Below are 27,711 nucleotides of genomic sequence, written 5' to 3' on the forward strand. Positions count from 1 at the left end.
AAAAGTAGTCTATTTATTATTCAAGAGAGATATTTGAAAGTTGAAATATTTATATAAAAGGTATTGTTGTCTTTTACGAAATGACTTTGCTGGTTAGCCGTCGGTGCTCCGTGGTTCGTGAGGAAAGTTAACCTGCACGACGAGCTGGACCTCGAATCAATCCGATAATACATTAAGTCAGCGTCGGGACAGTACTTCGATAAGGCTATGCGTCATGATAGTCACCTTGACGTTGCCGCCGCTGACTACTCCCCGAATTCTGATCACGCAAGAGCCAATCACCGTCGACGCCCTAGACACGTCCTTACGGATCCATCAGATCCAATAACCTTTGCATTAGACGTCTTCAGCCCTAACACTAAATCGTACTCATCGAACTCGACAAAGAGTTCGACGTGCAACCTAACCCATGCATCAGCTCGCTGAGTTTCTCGCCGGATCTTCTCAGCGGGCCACGATTCCGATCCGGAAGAAGATATATTCGCGAAGCAGCTGCTCTTGAGTTCGGAGGCGCTCGGGCAGCTGTCAGCAAATGCCACTCCTCCTAGCCAAGCCTTTGCTCGCCCACGCTCGAATTGCACGCTCGAATTTTATAACACGACTAAACTTTTAAAATACATTTTTTTGTTTTAGTTGGCGATTAGATCAACCACGGCACTTCATTCCTTCATCGGTAATGAGACGAGCACTCTCTGTCGCCTTTAAACCTATACCGGGAACCGAGGTGTGGAAAGTACGTGAGGTTCTAACACGTGGAATCCTCCTCGCTCACTCATTAGCTACCTCTGTAGATTATCTTTGCGTCATGCAAGGGCTACTCGATGAAACGTAGCTAAATTTTAAAATCTTATTGAATTAAATTGAATACTTTGTAACTGAATTTGTTTATATTTTTCACGGGAAACTGAAAGAAAAGTGTTACCAGAAACACCCAAGTACTTTATATGTATACGTATTACGAAAAGGAAGCACTCAGAGAAAAAGGAGGTAATAATAGTACTGGTAGTTTCTTACACAATAACATTTAATAATAGCTATAAAAAAAAATGCGCTTTTTATTAAAAACGCTCAACAGCACTTTCTTAAAGTGAACCCTTTGAAGATTTTTTTATTTCGCGTGTAGTCGAACAAACATCCACCTAATGGTATAAGGTTACCGTCGCTTATGGCCACCAGCGATGCCAGGAGCACAGCCAAGCCGCTGCCTATTACTAAGGACTCTTTTTTTTATTGCTTAGATGGGTGGACGAGCTCACAGCCCACCTGGTGTTAAGTGGTTACTGGAGCCCAAAGACATCTACGACATAAATGCGCCACCCACCTTGAGATATCAGTTCTAAGATCTCAGTATAGTTACAACGGCTGCCCTACCCTTCAGACCGAAACGCATTACTGCTTCACGGCAGAAATAGGCAGGGCGGTGGTACCTACCCGCGCGGACTCACAAAAGGTCCTACCTACTACCACAAAGGTCCTTCCTACCTCTGACCTCATTTGAAGAAGGACATGTCAGCTCAAATGATAGTTTGGTCAGAAAATTATCGGTTTAATTCTCATTTTCTATGTAGATCATGTTAAAAAATCTTTTTAAATAGATAGTAAACAGTTTTGTCACGGTCTCCACGAATACTTTTAGTTAATAAAAATGAATGCGAAGTTTATAGATATATATGTAGGTCAATAGCATGAAGACTAGATTATTAATGAAGGTTATTAATATACTACCAATAACATATTTGATAAACTTTTTCTACATTATTTGCCTTGAATATTTGTTTACCTATAGCCATACACGAACGCTTTTGTTTCAACTCTAAATGCCGAATTAACGAATTATAATCAGTAAAATAAATAAATTTCCATGTAATTATGTAGTTGTTTTATTACATTAGTAACCGTAGATATACACGTCTGTAAATTGAAGATATTATATTTGTTGGAAACACTTCCAAAATTTGACTGTTTGTTAGTTTAAATTATTCGATCAAGAATCATCTAAGGAATACTAGACCGATTCAAATGCCTTTCGAACCACTCAATTAGTAATCATAAGCCAAAGCCAAGGGAATCTTCTGAATTTTCCAGAACGTTGTTAGATGTGTCGCATTGTAAAAGTTTAGGGTCAAATTATATCAAGATTTATATGTATGTTCACTGATAGATCTGATATTGTGAGGGAATGGATTATCTATTAATATTCTATGAATACTAATAGGTACTGTTTTCTGTACATCTCGTCGCGTTATGACGACGGGTAACAATAATTTAATAAGGTTATATTTTGGCAAAGGCTTTTCGTATAACGACCAAGAACTCTTCGAGTGCATATTACTACTTCCTCATCGTCTGTCCTTAACAGCAGTATAATATTCGAAGGCGAAATTTCCATAGCACTGTTATAATTTTAAATTTAACAAAACGGAAATGACATTCGAAAGGGGACACTAAAGACATACCAAATATGTGCAGCTGTCAAATTTAGCCTGCGACAGAATGAGATGGAAGACTTGAACTTTTCACGTCTATCTGGAAATAAGAAAGACAACCGTGTACATTACTATGATTAGCTTTTGAGAGAGTGAAATAGATTTTGTAGTCGTGAACTACTCACTGTTTTTTGTACTAGGTAAATCTCTTACTCATTCAGGTAGAGGGAGTTAGAAATTCTTATGAGAAGTAGTTTTTTTTTTTCTAAATTTACTGGTACAGGGTGTATCGTAAACTCGCCTAGGTAGATACTGCACAGCCTTCGATTGATTCGCGAGCTGCCAATGTAATGTGATTTGAAGAGTGGGACAGCCGCTATACAATACAACTGCACGTTGGACCTCGTGTCTCAGTTCGCAAATCAAATGCAATTGAATCAGTGGAGTGTCATTCGATTAGTAGTGATAATTTTTATTCCAAATTCAAAGCAGGTGAAACCGCAGAACGCCCAATACATATCAATCAATGAGATTAAATTCGTACTTTATTATAACTATAACGTCGATTCGTAGTGCTCACTGTATCAAATAAACATTAAATAGGTGCCATTTAATTCAACACTGTGACTTAATTAATTTATATTTAAAAAATAGTACCTATAAGCCTACCTTATTGTAACATTTTGTGGGCTTATTTTTTGTCACTTTTCAAACTATCTATGTATTTAATAAATATCTTTCAAGTTTTGTTTCTATATCAGATACGGGTGTTAGCTGTCACGTCGAGAGATTTATCACGAAATATTCTCAAAAATAACCTCTTGAAAGATTAGGTTGAAGGTGTTCATAAAGAAGGATCGTGAGCCGTCGTATTGCAGTTTGGCAAAGGAGGTCGGCGGTGCGCGACGACACAATGGCTTGGTTAACAACTCTCTCAATACTGGCGGTGTGCCATACGTGAGTAATGTTTATTTACAAATCAAATCAACTTCGCAATCATAACACCTGATTAGAACGCTACTTCAATGATACACAGCTATTTATTCCTTCTGATTAATTTGTTTTGTACTCCATGAATGAAAGTGAATATCGAGTCTGACGCTAGATATGGCAAGCGACCTCGAATAATACAATTAAAACATGAATAAGAATGAACCTTAAATTTATTGGTACATATTTGTTTCTAATTTCTTTCGGATACTGCCATCGAAAAAAGGTTACGCTAAGGCTAAATTAACCATAAGTGTTAACCGTTTAGACAGGGTCCCCGCCAGTACTCAGTAGCTACAAATCTCCCAGTAGCCGTTGTCGATGGATATCTGCTATGTCAGAGATTATTTTTTGAGAGTTTGTTTTTGTATTATAATGTTAAACTTTTTATAGAGGATTAGCCGCATACACTAAGTTTCCTGACGGCTTTACATTCGGTGTGGCAACAGCTTCCCATCAAATCGAGGGTGCTTGGAATGTCAGCGGTGAGTGGTCTTAATCTTATTCTTGTCACCGAGATAAGCATCGTACATTTCTTATCGTCCTCACAGGAGGTAGTATTACACTTGTCATATGTTATTTTTATCTTAACATCAAGATATTACTATTCATCTGTTATGTAATCAATGTCGTTGAAATCGTTTTAGGGAAATCCGAAAATGTGTGGGATCGTTTAACCCACACCCGCCCTGAGATGATAGCTGATGGAACCAACGGAGATGTTGCATGTGATTCGTACCATCGTTACCTTGAGGATGTGGAGGAGCTCACTTACCTTGGCGTTGATTTTTACCGGTTCTCGCTTTCCTGGTCACGGATATTGCCAACTGGTTTCTCGGATCACGTGAATCCTGACGGAATTCGGTACTATAACGCTCTCCTCGATGCTCTTGCCGAGAAAAATATCGAGCCTCTTGTAAGAACTTAGTGTTTTAATAAGTTATTGTGTCAAATATTCTAATAGAACGAAGACGAATGTAAGTGAAATTGGCGTGTACATTTGCAGGTCACACTCTTTCACTGGGACTTACCTCAGTCATTACAAGACCTCGGAGGCTGGACTAATTCCAAAATGGTTGATTATTTCCGTGATTACTCCGACGTGTGCTACAGGGAATTCGGTGACAAGATTAAGTCGTGGATTACTATTAACGAACCCTACGAGGTATGCGAAGATGCCTATGGCGATATTAAGAAGGCCCCCGCTTTGGACAGCCATGGCATCGGCAACTATCTATGCAGTGATAATTTACTGAAGGCTCACGCTGAATCTTATCATCTCTACAACGAAAAGTACCGCCCTACTCAAAACGGTACAGTTATGATTTCTATTAATTCGATCTGGTATGAACCTAGCGATCCGGAAAATGCAGAGCAGGTTGCGTTGGCTGAAACTGCCAATCAGTTTAAAGTGAGTAACTCTTCGTCCATATTGAACAATTATTATACGGGATTATTATTCCATTTAAAATATGCATATTCTTACAGTTCGGTTGGTTTGCACATCCAATATTTACCAACGAAGGTGGTTATCCTGAAGTTATGATTGAAAATGTCGCAAAGCAAAGCGCAGCTGAAGGTTTCAGCAAGCCCCGATTAGAACAGTTTGATGATTATTGGATTCAAAGGATTAAGGGAACTTCCGATTTTCTGGGTATTAACCACTATGCTACACACTTGATTACTGGCCCCGGAATCGACCCAATAGCTAAATCCCCGTCCTGGTTGAAGGATACTGGCTCCATTACTAGTCTAGAAGTCGGCGGAGATTCAGCTTCGGAGTGGCTTAGGGTAACAATTACTTTTTTTTAATTGCTTAGATGGGTGGACGAGCTCACAGATGTCTATGGGTTACTAAAGCCCATAGACATCTGTAACGTAAATGCGCCACCCATCTTGAGATATAAGTTCTAAGGTCTCAGTATAGTTACAACGGCTGCCCCACTCTTCAAACCGAAACGCACTACTGCTTCACGGCAGAAATAGGCGGTGTGGTGGTACCTACCCGTGCGGACTCACAAGAGATCCTACAACCAGTAATTACGAAAATTATAATTTTGCGGGTTTGATTTTTGTTACACGATGTTATTCCTTCACCGTGGAAGTCAATCGTGAACATTTATCAAGTAAGTATTTTATTGGAAAAATTGGTACCCGCCTGCGGGATTCGAAAACCGTTGCATCGCTAGATACGAATGCACCGGACGTCTTATCCTTTAGGCCACGACGACTTAAATCACTTATATATATAAAAATATATCCAATGATTATAATTATTAATTAAACTATTAAAATCGTTCAGGTGGTGCCGACTGGCTTCGCTAATCTGCTACGTTGGTGCAAGAGCTCGTACAATGACCCACCGATTTACATAACTGAAAATGGATTTTCCGATCGCGGTACCTTGCAAGACTACGGACGCATCCAGTATTACAACGTAAGTTCTAAATATATCCGGAGGCTGATAAACGAAACTTTGATGACTTACATAATTTTATCAACAAATAGTATCTGTGCATATCTAAAAGGGTATTTATTATAATAAACTTTCACATATGTAAATTGATAAACTACACAGCTCGTATTAAACAAAAAATAGAGATTGTTTTTGTACGTTCTTATTAAAATTTCACACTAACTCATTAATTAAATACGGTAACTGATTTTGAATTGTATCGGTTGAACATTGGGTGCAAATTGCAATATTTTCTTTTCTAACCCAAGAACCACCACCACTGTTACTGTTTGGTTTTAGTGTCGGTTCGTTTCACCTGATATAACATTTTATGTTGTTCAATAATAAAATTAACAATTCCAAACATTTTTTGTTGTTTGTTAATCTATTCTAGTTATTTTATACTCTTATCTAATGAAATTTTATGAAACAGGACTATCTGTCTGCGATATTGGATGTTATCTACGATGATGGCGTGAGAGTCCTGGGTTACACCGCGTGGACTCTTATGGACAATTTCGAATGGCGTGCTGGATTCACGTAAGATAAAGAGGCATTTCATTTTAAACTAGTTTCAGCTGTGCGCAAACTACACTTGTAATATACCTAGTCTTGCCATAAATACTGAGACAAAGGAAAAAAATAATTCTATTGCAAATAACATTTATTATTTTTACGGTGTGTTAGTTTAATACATAAATATAAAAAAAAATTAAAGTATAAAAAGCTTATTCGAAGTGGTCTCCATTGGCTGCAATACAGTCCTTTAAACGTTGAGGCCAGTTATCAATAGAAGCACGCACTCTTTCCATGGGAAAAATTTTCACTGCCAATCGTACGGATTGTTTTAGGGACTCCAAATTATCATGGCGTTTAGAGCAAGCCGTACTCTCTAAAACTGACCATAACACATAATCCAGCGGATTAAGATCGGGACTAGACGACGGCCAGTCTTCAGCTCTGATGAAGTCCGAAACGTTCGTTTCCAACCAAGACTGCGTAGACCGAGCTTTATGACCTGGCGCCGAGTCTTGCTGGAAGGACCATTCTTGATTATTGAACATGGTGTTGTTAAGGGGCTTCACTAATTTCTCAAGAATGGTATCTTGATACACTTGTGCCGATGTTTTGATACCTTTTTCACAAAAGTATGGCTCAGTCACTCCTTCATAGCTAATACCCCACCAAACCATCACTGAAGTCGGATAGTGCCCACGTTGCACTCTGTCGACTAATTGGGAAGCTTCCTTAGAGCTTTGAGCATAAATACGGTCATTTTGTTTGTTAAAATGTTGCTCAATTGTAAAAATTTTCTCATCCGTAAACAAAATTTTTCTATGACCTCCCTTTGCGTATCGCTTCAGTAGTTGTTTCGATTTTACCACCCTATTCTCTTTTAAATTATCAGTTAAGAAATGACCAGTACGTCTCTTATAGGCTGCAAGTCCTAAGTCATCTTTTAAAATACGCGACATGGTTCTAGGTGCTATCTTCATCTCCCGAGATAAAATATTTTGATTCCGGACAGGATTTTTTCGAATTCTTTCCCTTACTGCTTTGACCACCTTTTTCGTACGAACACTACGTGGACGGCTAGATCTTTTTCTGTCACAAATAGAGGAGGTCTCATTGCACCTATTAATAGCCCGGTACATAAACATTTTACTAATACCAAGCGTATCGAGAGTTTTAAAAATTGCATTTGGTTCCATACCTACTTTGTGTAATGCAATCACAGCGATTCGGTTCTCTTTATCACCCCACTCCATTTTAATATCGCAAAATTATAGTACAATGTACTGGCGCGAAAATGAGAAAACTCAATGAGCAATCATATAAAAATGACAGATTCCAAATTCAAATGTAATATTTTGTTTATTTTTAATTGTAACAGTATTTATGGCCAGACTAAGTATATCTAAAGTCATGCGTTTTAACAATAAGCCGTGCTATCGTTAAGGCGACATGGCCCGAGAATCAAACAAGATTAAATAAAACAGGAATTAAATAAAAGAAACGGATTTACAACCCCGTTCTCCTCGTATACTTCCCCATCATTCACAGTAGTAGTAGGTTTCCGAAACCTTTACTGATATACATAGTCTAAGACACTCTCTAATTTCTCTATTACTACTCAAACCGATATTTCTGCTATATTGCTTTATATGTACTCTTTCATTTCAAACTAAAGAATGGATCAGCTGCTATTCAAGAGATTTGAGACTTCATTGTTATGTCTCACGGGGGAGAACGGGACCCAAGTTGTGTAATGTGTTGTGTAATGTGCTGTTGACTATCTTACCTTTTTTTATTGCTTAGATGGGTCAAAGAGCTCACAGCCCACCTGGTGTTGAGTGGTTACTGGAGCCCGTAGACATCTACAACGTAAATGCGCCACCCACCTTGAGATATAAGTTTTAAGGTCTCAGTATAATACAAAGGCTGCCCCACCCTTCAAACCGAAACGCATTACTGCTTCACGGCAGAATTAGGCAGGGCGGTGGTATCTACCCGCGCGGACTCACAAGAGATCCTACCACCAGTAATTACGTAAATTATAATTTTGCGGGTTTCATTTTTATTACACGATGTTATTCCTTCACTGTGAAAGTCAATCGTGAACATTTGTTGAGTACGTATTTCATTAGAAAAATTGGTACCCGCCAGCGGGATTCGAACACCGGTGCATCGCAAGATACGAATGCACCGGACGTCTTATCCTTTAGGCCACGACGACTTATAAAGAATTGAATCATTTCTATAAATACCTTCTAGAATAATGTTTAAAATTTCAATTTTTCACTTTCGAAGGGAACCTTTTGGCTTCTACCACGTGGACATCACCGATCCGGACCTACCGAGGACTCCTAAACTCTCAGCAGATTATTATCGCCAGCTCGTCGCCAACCGCGAACTGCCCCAGGACGAGCGTTTTAAGGACCCAGCTGTAAGAACGAAATGTTGAATAACGCTACAACTTAACTTAGCTTATAGTTTACTAAAAAAATTGATATAGTTTATGATTTATACGATATTTTAAGACTACATTAAGTATCCTCATGGATATAATCTTTCATACCGCTAGAGCTGCACTTGATGTCTGCACTTGTAGATTGGTAAATTGGTTTTTGGTTATTTATAAAAACAAGGATGACATTTTTTTGGTGTCAGTGTATGATTTTGTTAAAATGTTACATACTTGTCTAGGCATGTCATGGTAAACTTTCAAAATCCAATTCTAGTACCACGATGTGAAGAATCTAATGTTTTTATCGAAATAACATCGACTTATTATAGTTTCTCTCTCTGTTTCTCTCTCAAAAACAGCACGTGTAAACATCCTATCATTGTATTCATAATAAGTACACTTCTATAATTGTTTCATTGTTTTTTTTTTTTGCTCAAGTTGAAATATAATCTATTGAATTTTAAAAGTGCTATTTATTAAGTACACGGTGTTGGTTTCATCCAATATGTAGCAATGCAGTTTATGACTAATTGTATGCTTTCAATATTAACGCGTTTCACATTTTAATTTCTGTATCGGATATAAGTTCTTGTTTTATTATTAGTTGTTGGAATTTGTCGTCGTCCTCGCGGGCGTCCTGTCATCTCTCTATAGTATTCGAACGGTTCTCTTATATCCGATACGTAAAACTAACCTTAGCTTAGCTATATTTGCATGATATTTTCCAGGTGAGGAAATAAATCCTAAGAGTATCCGGCTGATGAAATATTAACAACTAAAAAAAAGCACGCATCACTAATCACTATTGTACGTAGTTTACATAATGCATGTCGCTTTAAATAAATATTAAGCTTTAATAAAAATTGTTTTTTTTTTATTCTACAGAATAAATACAAAGAAGAATTGTAAATTATCATAATTCTACATATTTTGAAATACTGACGAGAAACGCGTCAATTTATTTAAATCTATATATATATAAATGAATTGCTGTTCGTTAGCCTCGCTAAAACTCGAGAACGGCTGGACCGATTTGACTAATTTTGGTCTTGAATTATTTGTGGAAGTCCAGAGAAGGTTCAAAAGGTAGATAAATATGAAAATACTTGGAATTAAATAAAAATTACAATTTTGTTTTTCCTTTCATGTGTCCCCCCGTCGGACGGATTCCTTTTGTTTGTTTTAAGTTTATTTTATACAAAAGTTTAGGTCTTTTATTTATCGATTGAGGCACTACGAAGTCTGCCGGGTCAGCTAGTTTATATTAAATATGTACAGCGAAGAGCAATTCAACATAAACTGTAATTATAAAAAGATATTGCTTAATCTACGACGAAATTTTTTCAACTATATGATTCGAGATTAATATTTGTATTAATAAATATATTATTATTATGACATATGTCCTTGTGATAAATAAAACAAATTGCATTCGGTATTAAACAAATATTTACTCCATATAAGAATATCGAAAATTATTTACAATGAAATTATAGTAAATGAATGAATCGACACTTTTAATTTCATTGTTATAACATTGATACACGTACATACACTACAGAGAAAACTTGCATCTGCTATCAAACTGGAGAGATATGTGTGTAAAATATAAAGTTTACTTACTTATAGAATTAAACGAATATAGTTTTAAATTCTAGATATTGTTCCGAAAATTATTCTTTAGCAAGCAGTGCCAGCCTCGTCGTAAGAGGACCGGCGCCGAGCGAACTGTTAGCATCATGGAATGTTTCTCGATGTGACATTAAACCAACAATTAGAACAGGAACACTAGTCGATACATGGATGAGGCTCCAACCGACACGCCAACTAAAATAGTTTAACACCAATTTACGTGAGTAAGATATAGTTATTGGTGGTTTAGGACAAAATCGAAATTTCACTTGCATTAACTAAACCTTCAAATCGATTCGCGACAGAAATTGATGACATATTGTCATTACGTTATCTTACATTGTCCCTCCTATTTAATATGCACTACGAAGACGTATTGTCACAAATTTATTATAACACATTTAACATAGTAAATTGGTGACAAAGTCGAATTTTGTCGAACAAAAAAACCGATGTTTATCATTTTTAATCTATTGTAAAATTGGTGTATCTATGATAGTGACAGTTAAAGCAATTTAAATAAATAATGACAGTTATAGAACCTTCAATTTTACAGTTAGAAAAAAGTAACTACTGCTACCGTTAGATGAAGAGAATTCGAAATCGATTGAGGAAACGCGGTATGATTTTTAGTAACAGTGAAAAGAGTCAGATTTTAGTGCTAATTATTATAGTCAATTTAGAACGATAGAATGACGTTTTTAGAAAATATAGTTTAACCCTGAGTAATGTTTTCATTATCATTTGGTAATACACGTTAGTGTTGTGTCGGTTGGTTGAGACCAAGGTCGAGGATGTGGCGATGGCGAAGCGGGCGCCCCCTACCGGGAAGCGACCGAACTAAATGAAAGCAATATAAAACAGAATAATGAACCGAACAATACGAGAAGCGTTGCTAATTAACTCATAGCATTATTAACACGAGACAAATACTAAATAGGTATACAACGAATGGATCTACAAAATACAAAATTATATGTATCATGAACCCAGCACCGTTACGTCTAATTACAATAGTTACACAGACGAAGTTAATGCTAGTTAACATAAATGAAAGTTACATTAAGTCTTATTAGAATAGTAGTACATTTACTAATATGGCAAAGTTTTCAATGTAGTATTTCATTATTAAAAAGGCCTAAAATACAAACCAATCGAGCTATTTGAATTCATAACACTCATGCGAAAGAAATCTAAAGACTAGGTGGGCTAAAACACAATTTTGAGAAGATAATTTGATTTAAAAATAGTATAATAGCAAATAAATTTCATCGATTTTTAGATAGGTAAGAAGAATATAAAATCAAAGTTGACATTGAGATAATTTCATTCATAGCTAGCATATAGACATATATACTACTTGTCATTACAATATAATTATTATAAGTATATGCATATAATGAATAAGGCAAAAGTGGCATACTCGAATACAACACACAGAGTATCTCATACATATTTGTATAACTGTGTCGCGATAATGACATGCGCGACGCGTACTTAACGCTTCATTTAAAATAGACTAAATGTAATAGTTGCCAACATGATGACTTAATTAAAGAATTAACTATGTATCAAACTTAACAACTAATTATAATCTCGAAAAATACACAAGGACGGTGTGAGTCGACAAAACGCAAATCTACACGATGGCGTAGCTCGTTTGCTGTCAACCATATTAATCGAATATAATAATGAAAATGTAAAAATGTAGAAATAGTGTAGAAATATCAATATCACCTAAATTACATAATAAATATATTTATTTAAGGCACGTTAAGGCACTGTTACGTCAAGATGTTATCACAATCTTAATTTTAGATAATACACTACAACGAATACTTCGCTTATAAGGGCAGGCACGAGTTCGTTTACCGATAATCTCGATCAAAAGAATATGGGAAACTGATTAACGAATGATTCTGTCGCACGGCGGTTATTTTCCGTTCGGAAAACAGGCTTGCGACAAAGAGCTTCTGGTCGGGACCAAACCTAGTATCGACCTCTATTCAACCAGCTAACCGTCATTTAATAGTCATGGTGAATTATTTTCGAGAAAATTTTATGTTTGGTTAAAGATAAAAAATAATAATGTAAAGAGAATGCTATGCCACTAATCGTCTGTATCAATTCTATTAAAACAGAAGTTGATACTGTGACAACAAATTCTTAGAAGCAGCACTTTTTGTTGGTACAAATCAGACATTCGAATATTCAACGGTTCAGTTCTTTTAGATGTCTGTATTTTCAATCTCATTTTAATAAATGCAGAGATGAAATTCATTTCGTACAGTCAATGTTAGAAAGCAAACCGTTACGTCATTATCAGTACAAAAGGAAGCAATTTTACGATAGAGTAAATTATACCTAATTACTGGCCATGAAGAGAAATACAGCTTTATGTATTGCCGATGTGAGATTGTGAATTTAGGTTGCTGTCCCTTTTGAATCTGAAGACGTCGTGGAGTTTTTCAGAAACCGACGTAGGCAACGCGTGATCCTGAGTACAGTGCTCTTAGATTACCAGAAAACTATAAATATTATTTAAAGTTTGTTAAAAGTAGGTCAACTATAGTTGCCTACATTGGCCGCTGCGAAAGACTTCGATGAAGTGTTGTTAGAAACTGCCGTCAAACATTATTATTATAATGAACCAAATATGTTCACAATATTCCGCGCACACACCAGTTATTGTCATTTTCAGTGTAATTCACATCCATATTACCTCATCAACGACAATGTAATGGCGGACTTTTTCAACAGCGGTAAGTACACTAATTAAAAATAACTATAATAGCACTGATACCTAAATCTGGTAAAGGAAACTTCTAGACATTATGAACTAAACTAGTAAAATGACGAAATTAGCAATTCGGATCTCTCTCAGATCGAATCACGTCTTCACATGTATCGGATTTATGATACAATTTTAGGATTGCCTTAATTTACGCACTCAATTTAACATGTTTTATTTTCGTTCGGTGTATTTTAGTTGTAAATCAAAAAGTTTCAACCTATCATCGGACTTTTAAATATATCACGAATCACAGTTCATTAATTAAAAAAATGTCAAATCAAACAATTAAATTTGGCGGGAATCTGAAAATCATTGTTTTTCGTTTCAGTCATTTCTTTCGCGTGGGATAAATTTTTATCCGTAAATTAAGAGCAGTCCTGATTGAAGTTTCATTTTGAAGTCCTGATTATTTTGAAGTTTCATTTACGCAACTTAATAAAAATAAAAATATGTAGAAAATACTTGACATGATACGCCTACGCTTTACAGCCACGTGAGTACGTTGTCAGGTTTGCTCGGTGTTGAATTTATGAGCGATTGCACGTCATCCAGGAGTATATCGTTAGTGAACTCGTTCAGCTGTAAATAGAAAAAGAATCTTGTACTGCTTCAGTTTAAAGAAACATTTGGAAACTTTAGCAAAGCGTTTCAGTGAGCTGGCAATAATAATATTGGACTTGTTACGCTCCTAACATCGATACTTGGATCACTGCACTGATAAATCTTGGGGATCTTTTGTCTATTTTAGAAAACAATATTGTTTGAGCAAATAAACCCTTTCATACCTTTCATAAATGAATTTAGCGATGTTTTTATTAGCTGGTAGTTTCTAGTTTTGACTCTGTGATTTATAAAAAAAAAGTTGTACTAACTAAAAATTATATATTAACTATTTATTTACACGAAGCTCAAAACTTTGAAATACGTCCAACTGTTGTAATTTTAGACTACGAAGTTAAATATAACACATTTCCCTGTTCGACCAGGTTCGACTCTCAAACTGGGGGGATATAATTTTATCCACGGATAGATTGACCCCTTGAAAATATTATCAACTAGCGACCCGCTCTCGCTTCGCTTCGGAAACTGTAATTTATTATTGATTTCTCCATTATTTAATGGATGTTATTATACATATAAACCTGCCTCTTCAATCACTCTATCTATTAAAGAAAACCGCATCAAAATCAGTTGCGTAATTTTAAAGATTTAAGCATACATAGGGATATAGGGACAGAAAGCTACTTTGTTTTATACTATGTAGTTATTTCAAATTATCGTTGTCCGACTTGACCGTTATTCTTATACAATAAATGCTTAATTTTTCGCAAGCAGTACATATAGTCGTATGTACATTAACCTACGTTCACAGCTTTATCTCGAGTTTATAATAATTGTCATTTTAAAACTTCGAGATGGATTACGTTATATACTTTTTGTTTTCGGGAAATGTTTAAATTTACCTTTTTACATTTTTTCGAGTAGTGTACCCAAAATGACGACCTTGAATTTTTTTCTTTTTGTTCATGAATAGTTCCTAAGACCTGCGCTGGTAGGTGGCGTCTTCACGTCAACACACGTATTTAAACTACCTTTAAGATTTTTTTAACTATTCATTTTTATTATTGATCTTATTTGAAAATTCGCAGGACATCTAGGATTTCTACTCAAAGTTTCTACTCAAATATAGGGGCATATTTTAGCATGCCATGAAAAATTATGGTTTAAAAATTGAGATAGTAAGAATAGGACAAAAACACGTATCCGTTTAAAAGCTATGTTATTTTGTATTTTTGCATCAGTTGGTTGTAACAAAGATGATGCTGAGAAAGTCACGATAGGTATTTCAATAAATACATGCATAAAACAGATACTTGATATAATCACTTATACCACATAATTATTACATTTATTTTTTAAATATTAAAACGAATACTCATAGCCCATTAGTAGTAGTGACAGTTAAAAGTAAATTCGACCTTACGCTTCTGTTATAAAGTAATTTGTCTATATGATAGAGAAGTCATGAAATTCTGTGGCTTTAAAACCGTTTGGAAAGTTAAGTGCTGGTTTTTATTAGTAAGCCTAAGCGTGTTAGTGATACCTGTAAAGACGGTACCAAGTCATCAGTGGAGCCTATGTTGTCGCCGAGCGTGATGTCCGTGGAGTCCATGTTGGCTCCGGCCTCGCTGGTGCAGTCCATGCGATCGTCCATGCCGGAGAGGAAGTCCTCAGGCGTGTGCGGCATGGAATAGGACTGTGGGACTGCCATGCCGAGCCCGCTATCGGCTGATTCTTGGCGCTGATGATCCGTCAGCCCAGGCAGAAAAGGGTCCAAGGGCAATTCAGTACTCGCCACCGCACCTGTACTGCTCGCCAAAGACGATACGATAGAAGACGCCTGCCGGGCCATTAGTTCTTGCTGAAACAGAATCACAATACTCTTCAATCAAAACAATTTTGAAATGAACACACGAATAAAATTCAATAAAAAAAAACTAAAAATATATATTTAATGATATTCTAATTTATTTTTCTTTGATTAGGTATGTAAAATTACATCGAATAAATGTCAAGTCACAAACTTGTTTATCAAGTGACATTTACGTGTTGATTCGTAATAATAAAATGCCTCGTTAATATAGTAAGCTGTTGAATAAGTTTATTCATTAATTTATTACTTGGAGTCTGATCTCCTGTTGGCGCTGTTTGAGTCGGTCTCTTTCGAGCTGCAACGACTGGAGTCGAAGTTTCTGTTGACAAGCTTGAATGGACGCGTTGGCCCAGCCTCCCCCCGCCACGCCGGTTGCACCCACTGGCGTACGTTGCAAATGTTGCGCTGAAAACAAAAAAAAACAAAAACATTCATAATGATATAGATACAATCTCCTTTAATCAGAGAACAATTTTTAATGGACTTACGTATTCTAGGATCGAACCAGGACGTGGTACGAGCTGCGTGATTAATGAAGTAGATTTCGCCTTCCGCTGTCGTGGCCTGCTCCCAGCCTTCCGGCAGTGGCCCTAAAGGATCTGTTGTCGTATTACTTGTACTCTTCGCTGCTGAAATCAATCAGGCATACGAAATTCAACAAATTATTTATTGTATATTTATAAAATGAGTACAACAAGTGATCCTCTCAACAGCGACTAGTTGCAAGCGAGATTACGACTGAACCGTACGCGCACGTGATCAGTAATCTGGTGGACATCGGGAAGGTCATCGAGAGCTCGTTCCAAGAAATACTGGCGCCAGACGCTCGCGACGCTCAGCTCTCCGCGTTGTGTTGGCACACGCACCCATGTGAATCATAGATAACGCCTCAGCGCTCTGTTCGGATACCGCGAACACCTCACCCTCGTGCTCGTTCACGCTTTTGTATCATTACGCGTACCAAAACAACCGATCATTCATAAACACACAGAGCCAGTTGGCTAATTGTACCTCAATATCATAACCATTACGTTTCCATTAGCGAACAATGCCAGAACTAATTTTGATAAGTAGTTAGGTCTGTTGCAAACGATGTACCATTACCTAATGAAATCACAGCGTTTGCAAAAAATAATTTTGTTACTAAGCTTCCTTTATGCTAGTTCGGTAGACTTATCTTGTGAGTACAACAGGCTCAAACTTAATGTCATTGAACCGACCATAAACGAACAAGCTTAGAGATTCCACAGAAATATTTCACACAAAAAAATAAAAAAAATAAAAAACACTTTATGAGTGTCTTTTAGTATTTCATTTCCATTTAAATTTACTGTTAAACTAATAATTTAAAATAAATGTTAGATTTAATTTATTTTTTGTAAACTTTTCACAAACGAACAAGCTTAAGTGAGCTTGGGTATTTTTAGTGGCGTGTAATTTTTTCATCATATCACATAGAGTACCGTTTTGGTGTACATTATAACTAGAATATTGAGACGAATTTCTAAGAAAAGCAGTTCTCTTTTTTCCGTTTTTGGGAAGAAGATTAACAAACCTAATTATATTGAAGGCTTATTATCTAGACTAGAGGTCCCGCAGTAGTCGAAATTCAACTATAATTAATTGGAATTGTAAGTTTGTACACTATTATGATTGTATTTTATACTTCTATAATTACAAATTTCGCTAAGACTACACTATAAAAAATATTAACAAAGGCAAGCAATATTTAATCTATTCTCAATTTGACAACAGACGTCAAGAACAAAAGTTTGACAATAAATAGTATGCATGCGTGTGTGCGTCAAATACATGGTAAGTAGTGTGTGTAATGTTTTCTTTATTGGTTTAATGTATCTTTTATGCATTATTTAAAAAAAATATTAGCATTGTGTACTTCTTCTATATATTCTCTATAAGTGTGGAAAATTTCATACTCCTGCGTCCGCGCAATTTTCGTAAAAAGGGATACAAAGTTTTTGCTTCACGTATTAATATATAGATACTTTATTACAATTTGGAAGTATATAAGTGTGCATCGTGTTTTTTGTAACACAATTATTTAACACCGAGATGCGTAATACAAAAAACATTTTATGTTTGGACTACGATGCACCTTATCTCATCACATCAGATTAAAGAGGAACGCGTTATGAAAACATGATTATTTGTATTGTAACCTGATCTACATCGGGCTTTGTTTGTAGTGCACTGATGATAAATTGTACTGGATTTCTGTTCACGTATCTATATCTACGTATTCTAATCTAGTTTTGTTGACAATAACTAATGACTTATACTATTTCATAGACCCGATATTTTAGCTGAAGTTAAGTTAATATGCTTAAAGTTGCTTTGAATTGATAAATTTTGGTGGTAGGTTACCCTACCGGATTATAGGTGGTAGAATTTACTGGTGGTAGGACCTCTTGTAAGTCCGCGCGGGTAGGTACCAGCGCCCTGCCTATTTCTGCCGTGAAGCAGTAATGCGTTTCGGTATGAAGGGTGGAGCAGCCGTTGTAACTATACTGAGATCTTAGAACTTATATCTCAAGGTGATTGGCGCATTTACGTTGTAGATTTCCATGGGCTCCAGTAACCACTTAACACCAGGTGGGCTGTGAGCTCGTTCACCCAGGTGAGCAATAAAAAAAATTAAAAAAAATTGGTTAGAAAATACGGAAAGCATTAAAGTAGAGATCACAACGTAATTGAATATGCAATTTCGAAAAGGGCACATCTCTGTAAATGTAAAATGTTCAGGAAATAAAAAAAAACTGATGATTTTCTAAAGCAGTCTAAAACTTTAAATATTAACTTTTGAGATATATTTTAGTGTTAATTAGCAATTGAAAATTACTGGAATTATTATAAAACGGGTGCAGGTAAGCCTCAAAACTACATGAATATGAAAAAACGTATTTGACAAAATATGCGACATGTTCCCTTTTCGAAATTGCATATTCAATTTAGTTTGTCAGACTTTGTATTCTAGTTGTGATTTCAACTGTTATTCTTTGGCCTGCGTTGTAAACCTACAAACGTTCGAGATCGTCCGCGTCGGTTGGTGCCACCGTGGCGGCTGTAGTGTCGCTGTGGTCGCACATTTACACTACGTCGTGATTACGTGACTAGGTCACGTACTGGCTACACTATCACGAGAAAAATAAATCATGTGTGCGCATGCACGTGACCCTCTTGCGCTATTGCCTTCATATTTAATTAATTTTGAAATCCAGAATAATAAAGGAGTTTTTTTTTTGCGTTCTTAAAAACATTATTGTCACACATTTGAAGTCGTCGTGGCCTAAAGGATAAGACGTCTGGTGCATCCGTGTTGAGCGATGCAACGGTGTTCGAATCCCAGGCGGGTATAAATTTTTCTAATGAAATACGTACTCAACAAATGTTCGCGATTGACTTCCACGGTGAAGGAATGTGTAAGTGTAATGAAAATCAAACCCGCAAAATTATAATTTGCGTAATTACTGGTGGTAGGAGGATCTCTTGTGAGTCCGTACAGGTAGGTACCACCGCCCTGCCTATTTCTGCCGTGAAGCAGTAATGCGTTTCGGTTTGAAGGGTAGGGCAGCCCTTGTAACTATACTTGAGACCTTTGAATTTATATCTCAAGGTGGGTGTCGCATTTACGTTGTAAATGTCTATGGGCTCCAGTAACCACTTAACACCGGGTGGGCTGTGAGCTCGTCCACCCATCTAACCAATATAAAAAAGGGTGCGTGTACTTTTGTACGCGCGTAAGAAGTTATACTTTATTTTTATTAAATTTATTTATGTTTTTTTATTTAAATTTTAATTAATTTGAAAAAAAATCGATTAAACAACATCCTCAAACACGCATATTGGACATCCCTTTTCTTGACATCGTATAAATTCGGTAATTCTCGGTACGGTTCTGAAAGTTCACCTGCGGCTATATTCAGACTCACCAAGTTACGTCGGTCGTATTGTAATGAGCGATTTAGTGGGCAACTTCATTCTGTTAATTTTGTGTCACAGTGCGCGCGCATCGTAAAATTTCACTCTAATCAATTTTTCATAACGCGCCTAAAGAAGTATAACTTCAAAAATAAGTATTATAAAACCAGTAATGAAACTAGTTTTATATTTTAAAGAACCGAAGGTAGATAGATGTCTCAGGGAAACGCTGCAATCGTCACCAACCGCCCAGTCTCTGCTGCTGGCGCCGTCATAACGATGTATTTTTCGAACACCTTTCATCGCTCATCTCGCATCGACCGACGGAAACAACGCGTTAATTCCAGTCATAAAATCAGTTTTAGAATTCGGGTTATTTACTTGTTTTCTTTTTTAGTTCGTCGATTATTTTAAACTCGCCTCGGTGGCCAAATAGATCACGTGAAAAATGAATCGGGAACAGAAGTTTAGAAATGTGTCATAATTTCAAAACAACAAACAATAAAATTATGAATATGAAATAGGTACGTAGAACAAAAAAAAATTTATGAACACGTACTAGTACAGGTCTGCTGGAAGAGATTTCTTAAAGAAATAAGCAGTGCCTTTGTACATAATTTTCTATTACTCTGTACTGTGTCTTGTTTTCTGTGTGTACATAAACAAATAAATAAAATAACAGTCTCATTCGAGTAGTCACAGTGGATGCGCGTGCCGCACGTCGTTCAGTCGGAGTCGTGTTTTGTCTACTTACGAGTTAGTGAAGTACCCTGCATTAATTGTGATTATAGTGTATTTAATTAGGGCTACTCCTGGAAACAGGAGTCCCTACAAAAATAATGTATAGTCACCCAACGTCCCAAAAACCAACAACGTCACAACCCACAATGATGCCATCAACACCCAAACCATCAAGTTATGCCAACGTAACGTCTTCAACATGTTTTCCAAAAAAAGATCAAGCCATAATATTGGATTCTATTGACGGAATAACCCTTAAAGAGTATCTTGTTGCCTTATCAGCTATAACACCAGCCGCAAACATTCGTTTTATATCACGCATATCGAATGCTAGAATATGCATTTATTTAGACTCTAAGAAAACGGCCGACAACTTAATCGATAAAAAAGTAAAAGTTAACATAAAATCCAACGCACTCGAAATAAAACCGTTAATTACAAGAAATAAAAGAATCGTCCTATCTAACGTCTGTCCAGTCATCCCTAATCATATTATAGAACAAAAATTTGAAGAACTACGCATAAAGATTATGTCACCTATAACCTTCATGAAAATTGGTGTGAGTGACCCAGGCTTCTCACACATTTTGAGTTTTAGGCGACAACTTTTTATTAGTCCCGAGGACGAAAGTCACCTGCCAGAATCTTTTCAAGTAACATTCGAAGGAACCAACTATTGGATTTATACTTCTACCGATGCTTTGAAATGTTTTTCTTGTAATTCATTAGGTCATTTAGCCAAGAATTGCACACAAAATGAACAAAACTTAGAAAAAGAAACTGACAATGAAATAACTGAATCTTTCAATGAGTTACAAGGTTTCTCCTTACCGACCCCATTAAAAGGAAAAAAACGAATTCACTCACCTACCTTAACCGAATGTTCAAAAACTGGAACCAATGAAGAACTACAAAATGATGAATCAGATAAGATGGAATTTGAGACTGATGAAACAGGAAGCAATATCTCAATAGAAGATAATGTTGATATAAACAAGAAAACACAAAAAAAATTAAAGAAAACTGACACCCGGACTAATGAGGAAATTTGGGACAATATTCGTAAAAATATGGCAGATTTAATTAAAGAAAATTCCTTCCCTATCAATTTAGACCAATTTATCAGTTTATTGGAAAACTCAAGTGGAAAACAAAATGTTAGAGAATTAGTATTTTCATATACAGATAATGTTAAAGATCTCATAAAAATGTGCAACAAACTACATAGTAAAATGAACAAAAGTTTAAAAAATAGATGTTCACGCCTGTCTAGGAAACTACATGAATTGCTAAACCCTAACCCTATCTTGATGTCAGACAGAGATGAATAAGAAACTTTATTTTCACACAAATAGGAAATACTTTATACACACAACAAAAATATATATTTATACACACTTTAACAAACTATATACTAAAATAAATAATATAAATTTCTATATCTGATTAGAATGGATATTTTGCAGTGGAATATCAATGGCTATTTCAAGAGACTTGAAAATATTAAATTATTGGTAAATCATACATGGCCAACATGTATCTGTTTTCAAGAAACTAATTTTAGCTCCAACTATTGCGCTTTTATGTCAGGATATGAAAAGTTTTATAGAAATCGAACACAGAGTGGTAGGGCTAGTGGTGGAGTAGTCATTTATATTAAACCTCATACAATTCCTGAGGAAATAAAATTAAACACAAACCTTGAAGCAATAGCAATAAAAATTAAATTTCCATTTTCAATTACAATCTGTAACATATATATACCGAATAGTCATCGATTAGATAAACAAGAATTTAATAACCTCATTGAACAACTACCAAAACCCTATATAATTTTAGGTGATTTTAACAGCCATCATTTTTATTGGGGCTCGAACAAATGTGATAGTAGAGGTAAAATAATAGCAGAATGGCTCGATGAAAATGATAATGTTGCTTTATTAAATAATGGACAACCCACCCATTTTGATAGTAATACTGGTCGCACTAGTAATATAGACCTCTCAATGGCTTCACAAAATATAATGTCATATTTTGAATGGAATGCCTTAGATGATTTATATGATAGTGACCATTTTCCGATTTTAATTAAATCTCAAATCTCTAATGATAATGTCCCAGAAAATATTAAAGTACCACAAAAATGGAAGACTGATAAAGCCAATTGGATTTTGTTTAGTGAAGAGATTAATAAATACATTACAGAATTACCTGCTTTAAATGTAGATACGCCTAAATATTCTGTCAATGAATACCTTGATAAATTTACTGAAGTTATTCTTAAAGCAGCACAAAAATCTATACCTAAAACGTTCGGGATATTAAGAAAAAATAACTTACCTTGGTGGACAGATGAATGTAAAACTGCAACTAAAGAAACTAAAAAAGCATTTAAACTGTTTAAGCGATATGCCAGAAATGAACCTAATTCAAATTACAAAATTGATTATAAAAAAAAACGAGCTTATTCCAGAAGATTAGTTAAAGAAAATAGAAAAAAATATTGGGAAAATTGGGTCTCATCTATAAATAATAATACTCTTGTGGGTGATATATGGAAAAAGATACAAAAACTTAGTTATCGAAACACTAAATTTAATAATATAGTTCTAGAAAAAAATAATGGATCATTTACATCTAATCCTATGGAAATTTCTAACTTATTGGCCAAAATATTTGCAACAAATTCTAGCTCTGAAAATTATGATCCAAAATTTCTTGATATAAAGAACTATCAAGAGACATATTCAAACTTTAATATTACTGAAAACTCTAACCCAATTAATGATGACATAACGTTACATGAATTGATACAAGTAATTACTCAAGCCAAAAACTCCAGCCCTGGACCAGATAATATACCAAACATTATAATCAAGCATTTACCTGCGAGGGCATTAGAATATTTACTTCAACTTTATAATTTTGTATACAAAAAACAAGTATTCCCAGACAGTTGGAGAGAAGCTTTGGTTATTCCAATTTTAAAACCAGGCAAAATACCAAGTTTGCAATCCAGCTATAGACCCATATCTTTGACATGCAATATGTGTAAAATACTGGAAAAAATAATCAGCAAAAGAATCAGGTGGTATGTGGAAACCAATAAATATCTTTCAGCCTATCAGTATGGTTTTCGGCAATACAGATCAACAACTGACTATTTGATCAATATTGAAAGTGAAATACTCGATAGTTTTGCAAATAGTAATTATTCAGTGGTAGTAGCCTTAGATATCGAAAAGGCATATGAAATGGTGTGGAAGCACAGAGTTCTGAAGTTATTACAGAATATTAACATTGTTGGCAATACTTTAGCTTTTGTCAGGAACTTTCTTTCAAGTAGAACAATGAAAGTCAGAATTAACGACTACATGTCTGATCCTGTCCCTATAGAAAATGGGCTACCCCAAGGTTCAGTACTAAGTGTTATTTTATTTTTAGTGGCCATAAATGACGTTCTTAATAATATTGAAAAACCAGTGAAGGGTTTCCTATTTGCCGATGACCTTACAATAATTTGTAGTGGCGGAACATTATGCCCTACCTTGAAGCTTATTCAAAATACACTTAATAATTTACAGGAATGGTCAGAAAGAGTTGGATTTAAATTTTCTAAAACAAAAACGGAATTTATGATATTTACAAATAAAAGAAAAGTATTTAGAAACACACAATTAACCTTAAATAATCATAGTATTAAAGAAGTAAGCAATTTAAAAATTTTAGGTTTGATATTTGATAAAAAACTGTCATGGAATACACACATAAATAACCTTAAATCAGAATGTTATAAAAGACTAAATATAATAAAGTCTTTATCGTCCACTGGATGGGGGTCAGAAAAAAGTTGCTTAATTAATATATATCGTACTCTGATCAGGCAGAAGATAGATTATGGCTGCATTATTTATGATTCCGCCAAAAAACGAACACTAAATTCCTTAGAAAGTATCCAGAATACTGCTCTTCGTCTAAGTATTGGTGGTTTTAGAACAAGCCCCATTAAATGTATCCTAGTTGAAGCTGGTGAAATGCCATTAGAATTTAGAAGGAAACAACTTATGCTTACATATATAACAAATATATTAACTCAACCTGAAAATCCCACCTACCATTATTACACTAAAGTAACAGCAGTTGACACTGAATATGAACTCCAACCTAATTTATCTCAACCCTTACGAATCAGAGCAGTCAAATACTTAGATGAATTAAATCTTAAAATTCCAAAATTATTTACAAAAAAACTACTTACTTCTGGTCCATGGGAAAACTTAGAATTGCCAGTTAACCTTGAATTAGCCAACTATAAAAAAGGTGATACCCCTCAGTGTATATATAAAAACTTATTTTGTGAAATTAATGATAGATATAGAGGTTACAAAATTTATTACACAGATGGTTCTGTAAAAGATGGACATTCAGGTTGTTCAGTAGTATCTGCTGATAATTACTACAGGTATAGACTAGTAAATTTTAATTCTATTTTCAGTTGTGAGGGAATAGCTATCCTTAAGGCCTTAGAATTAATACACAGTCAACCTAATACAGACAAATACATAATATACACTAATTCGAAATCATGTTTGACAGCGTTAAAAAACCCAAACAACTTAAATAATCTTATTTTAGAAATTAAAAAAAAAATGGTAGATCTATTAAAAGAAAGTTACAAATTTGAAATTATATGGATTCCAAGTCACCAAGGAATAGCCGGTAATGAAAAGGCTGACCAGGAAGCTAAAAATGCAACAAGTGATTTTGAAGAGGTACAGCTAATCATTTCCACTGCATCAGATGTTCAAAAACATCTCAAGTTCAAAATTAAAACTCTTTGGGATAATCAGTGGAAATTTGAGAACCCATCATTTTTATTTAAAATTAGAAATTCAATTTTTGATAAGCTTTCCTTTTCCTTAACTAAAAGAAAAGACCAAGTGGTTCTTACAAGATTGCGGATTGGACACACAAATTTAACTCATATACATCTTATTACCAAAACAGATAAAAACAAATGTAAGTGTGGTTTGGATCAAACTGTGGTACACTTGTTAGTTGAATGTAAAGCATATGACATAGAAAGACAATTTTGTAAGCTCCCTGATAATTTAACAGACTGTCTGACTCAAGATGGGTATAAACAGACCCTTAGTTTTTTAAAGATCATTGGTTTGTATAATTTAGTATGATGTTGAAGTCAATGTAACTTAAAATGATACTGTAAACTGTGGTCGTTAATGACCCTAGTTGTTAAAAAGCGACCTTAAATAAATAAAAAAAAAAAAAAAAAAAAAAAAAAAAAAAATAAAATAGTTACTGTACAGTGTTCAAATTACTGTTTCTTAATCAATTACTTTTAACGCAATGAAATAATTCTAGTCAATCAATTCCAATGGTCTAAGGCCCACCCACGCAGACTTTAAATAACTCTTCATACATCTCACTTTATTAACGGATCAATATTATTTTAATTCAGTATCCTCAATGAATTAACTACAATAAGGAAAGTTGGTAATTAAATTATACATTGGAAAACCCTAAAACTTCATAAGTCATAGAACGAAGAGCGAAAACCAAAACATTTAATTGACGTAAACACAGATCTATTTTTATAATTTTTATTAAGAAATTTTAAATATTATGTATTTTTAATGCTGATTATTGTAAATAAAAAAATCGTGTTTATAAAATATTAAGAATTGCAATCGTCACGGTGGCCCTAATTTCGTTAATTCGATCTTAATTATGTATATCACATTATCAATAGGGTACATAAAATAACCATTTGTGACTGAAGCGTAATAAAAGTTCAAGGTACGTAGTGAATTGGTTTTTGACAAAATATCTATTTCTATTCTATTTAAATCTTCGTTATCTAAAAAGCACTGTCAAAAGTTTATAAAGGAACCTACTATATACGTCACAAAGAATTGCTTTTTTTATCGCTTAGCTGGGTGGACGAGCTTACAGCCCACTCGTTGTTAAGTGGTTACTGGAGCCCATAGACATCTGCAATGTAAATGCGCCACCCACCTTGAGATATAAGTTCTAAGGTCTCAAGTACAGTTACAACGGCTGCCCCACCCTTCAAACCGCAACGCTTTACTGCTTCACGGCAGAAATAGGCAGGGTGGTGGTACCTACCTGTGCGGACTTACAAGAGGTTCTACCACCAGTATAAGTCGCTTAAAGAATTGAGTAGGTAGTATAAGAACAGTTTCAGGTTAATAAAAGGTAAATTTTGTTTACAAAGATCGCTATATTCTTACCAGGTGTGGCTGTGTTGGTAATGGTTTGTTGTGCGTTCTGATTGAGCAGGGCTTCGGCGGCTTGATGCTGGACAGTGTTGGCCACGTTCTGCGCTGCGAGAGTTTTCCGCGGATCATCCCATGTCGTCGTTTTTGTTATGTGACTGTAAAGATGAGTAATTACATTAATTTAACTTCTTCGTTAGCTTCGATTAAGCTAAGCTAAGCTAGAGATCTAAGCTAGAGAACGAATCTTATAATATTAACATTAGGTAAGGCTTACATCGAATTTACAATTGTATGTTTTTGGGGTCAAATGTATTCCGCTGAAAACAGGCTGATGGAGCGCGTTATTATTAAAATTCAATTTTCTAAGAGGGGAAGATGAATTCCTCTAAGCAACAGCGGTAAGTAAAGCCTCTGTATACCCAGAGGTTAGTCGGATCGGAATAGATGAAAACGCGAATCATTGTTGTCTGTAGCTTAATATTGATGTGAATAGTTTTTTTTATTTGATAAATAATCTCCCTGTCTCAATATATTGCGAGGGATTGTTCCTACCGGGATTGTTTATTATTATTATTTTATTAAATGCACTTTGTTTGAGTCAGGGGGCGTTCGTTGGGCTTCCGCCTACCGGTTAAAGGGCAGTAAACGGTTGTGTCGCAGTTGAATTGACATCTCTCAACAATTCACGTTCAACCCTGATATAAGAAAGAAATCAACATATAGGTACAGGAGCTGGAAAGGTGATGTGATTAGCACAAAGCGGAACTCTCCACTAATCTAGCCCCAAGGAACGCATCGTTGGTCGTCGATTATCTGAAGTTCGTTTGAGCAGCAATACCAACTCGTAACCCCAGGATACCGCAATAGTTCGGAGTGAGCGTTTGCTTTTTTGCAACAATTATGTCGAAAAACTGAAACGTCATCTTCTTAGGGCCCAAAACACGCTCACACAAAAGTCACAAAGCACTTTAGATTCCCTATCCAGTCACCAGCTCGAATATTAAGCACATTGCGAACCTTTGCTGATTTACATGGTTCGAAGTTTATTTACCCCTCGTCGTGGCTTTCCTTG

General features: G+C 35.3%; 2 protein-coding genes and 2 long non-coding RNA genes across 9 annotated transcripts in view; 1 reads left to right on the top strand and 3 right to left on the bottom strand.

Annotated features, from left to right (window-relative positions):
- Positions 1-1,864: 1,864 nt before the first annotated feature.
- LOC134198935 (uncharacterized) lies at positions 1,865-3,368 on the bottom strand. Its single transcript, XR_009973229.1, has 2 exons — positions 3,096-3,368; positions 1,865-2,526 (listed from the first exon to the last, which is right to left on the bottom strand). It is a non-coding gene; the product is annotated as an uncharacterized LOC134198935 (long non-coding RNA).
- LOC692627 (glucosidase) lies at positions 3,292-9,666 on the top strand (the record flags this gene model as incomplete). The annotated part of the gene is given in 14 exon segments (NM_001043608.1): positions 3,292-3,383; positions 3,810-3,901; positions 4,064-4,332; positions 4,423-4,827; positions 4,905-5,207; positions 5,719-5,853; positions 6,305-6,411; positions 8,683-8,755; positions 8,757-8,765; positions 8,767-8,777; positions 8,779-8,784; positions 8,786-8,791; positions 8,793-8,818; positions 9,568-9,666. Coding segments are annotated over 13 exon segments (1,476 nt in total). The 5' UTR covers positions 3,292-3,339.
- On the bottom strand, positions 5,933-8,603 carry LOC134198936 (uncharacterized). The gene is made up of 2 exons (XR_009973230.1): positions 8,174-8,603; positions 5,933-6,187 (listed from the first exon to the last, which is right to left on the bottom strand). It is a non-coding gene; the product is annotated as an uncharacterized LOC134198936 (long non-coding RNA).
- Positions 9,667-10,270: 604 nt separating the features above from the next.
- Positions 10,271-27,711, bottom strand: part of LOC100144579 (YAP65-like protein) — a 47,487-nt gene continuing 30,046 nt past the window's right edge. Inside the window, exons 2-6 of one of the 6 annotated variants that reach the window (XM_012693649.4) lie at positions 26,652-26,794; positions 16,188-16,325; positions 15,947-16,104; positions 15,385-15,687; positions 10,271-13,844 (exon numbers count right to left, since the gene is read on the bottom strand). In XM_012693649.4, coding sequence (XP_012549103.1) covers positions 13,749-13,844; positions 15,385-15,687; positions 15,947-16,104; positions 16,188-16,325; positions 26,652-26,794 — 838 coding nt within the window. In that variant the 3' untranslated portion in view covers positions 10,271-13,748. 6 annotated transcript variants of the gene reach the window in all.

Source organism: Bombyx mori, chromosome 5 (assembly GCF_030269925.1).
Source record: "Bombyx mori chromosome 5, ASM3026992v2".
Lineage (NCBI taxonomy): Eukaryota > Metazoa > Arthropoda > Insecta > Lepidoptera > Bombycidae > Bombyx > Bombyx mori.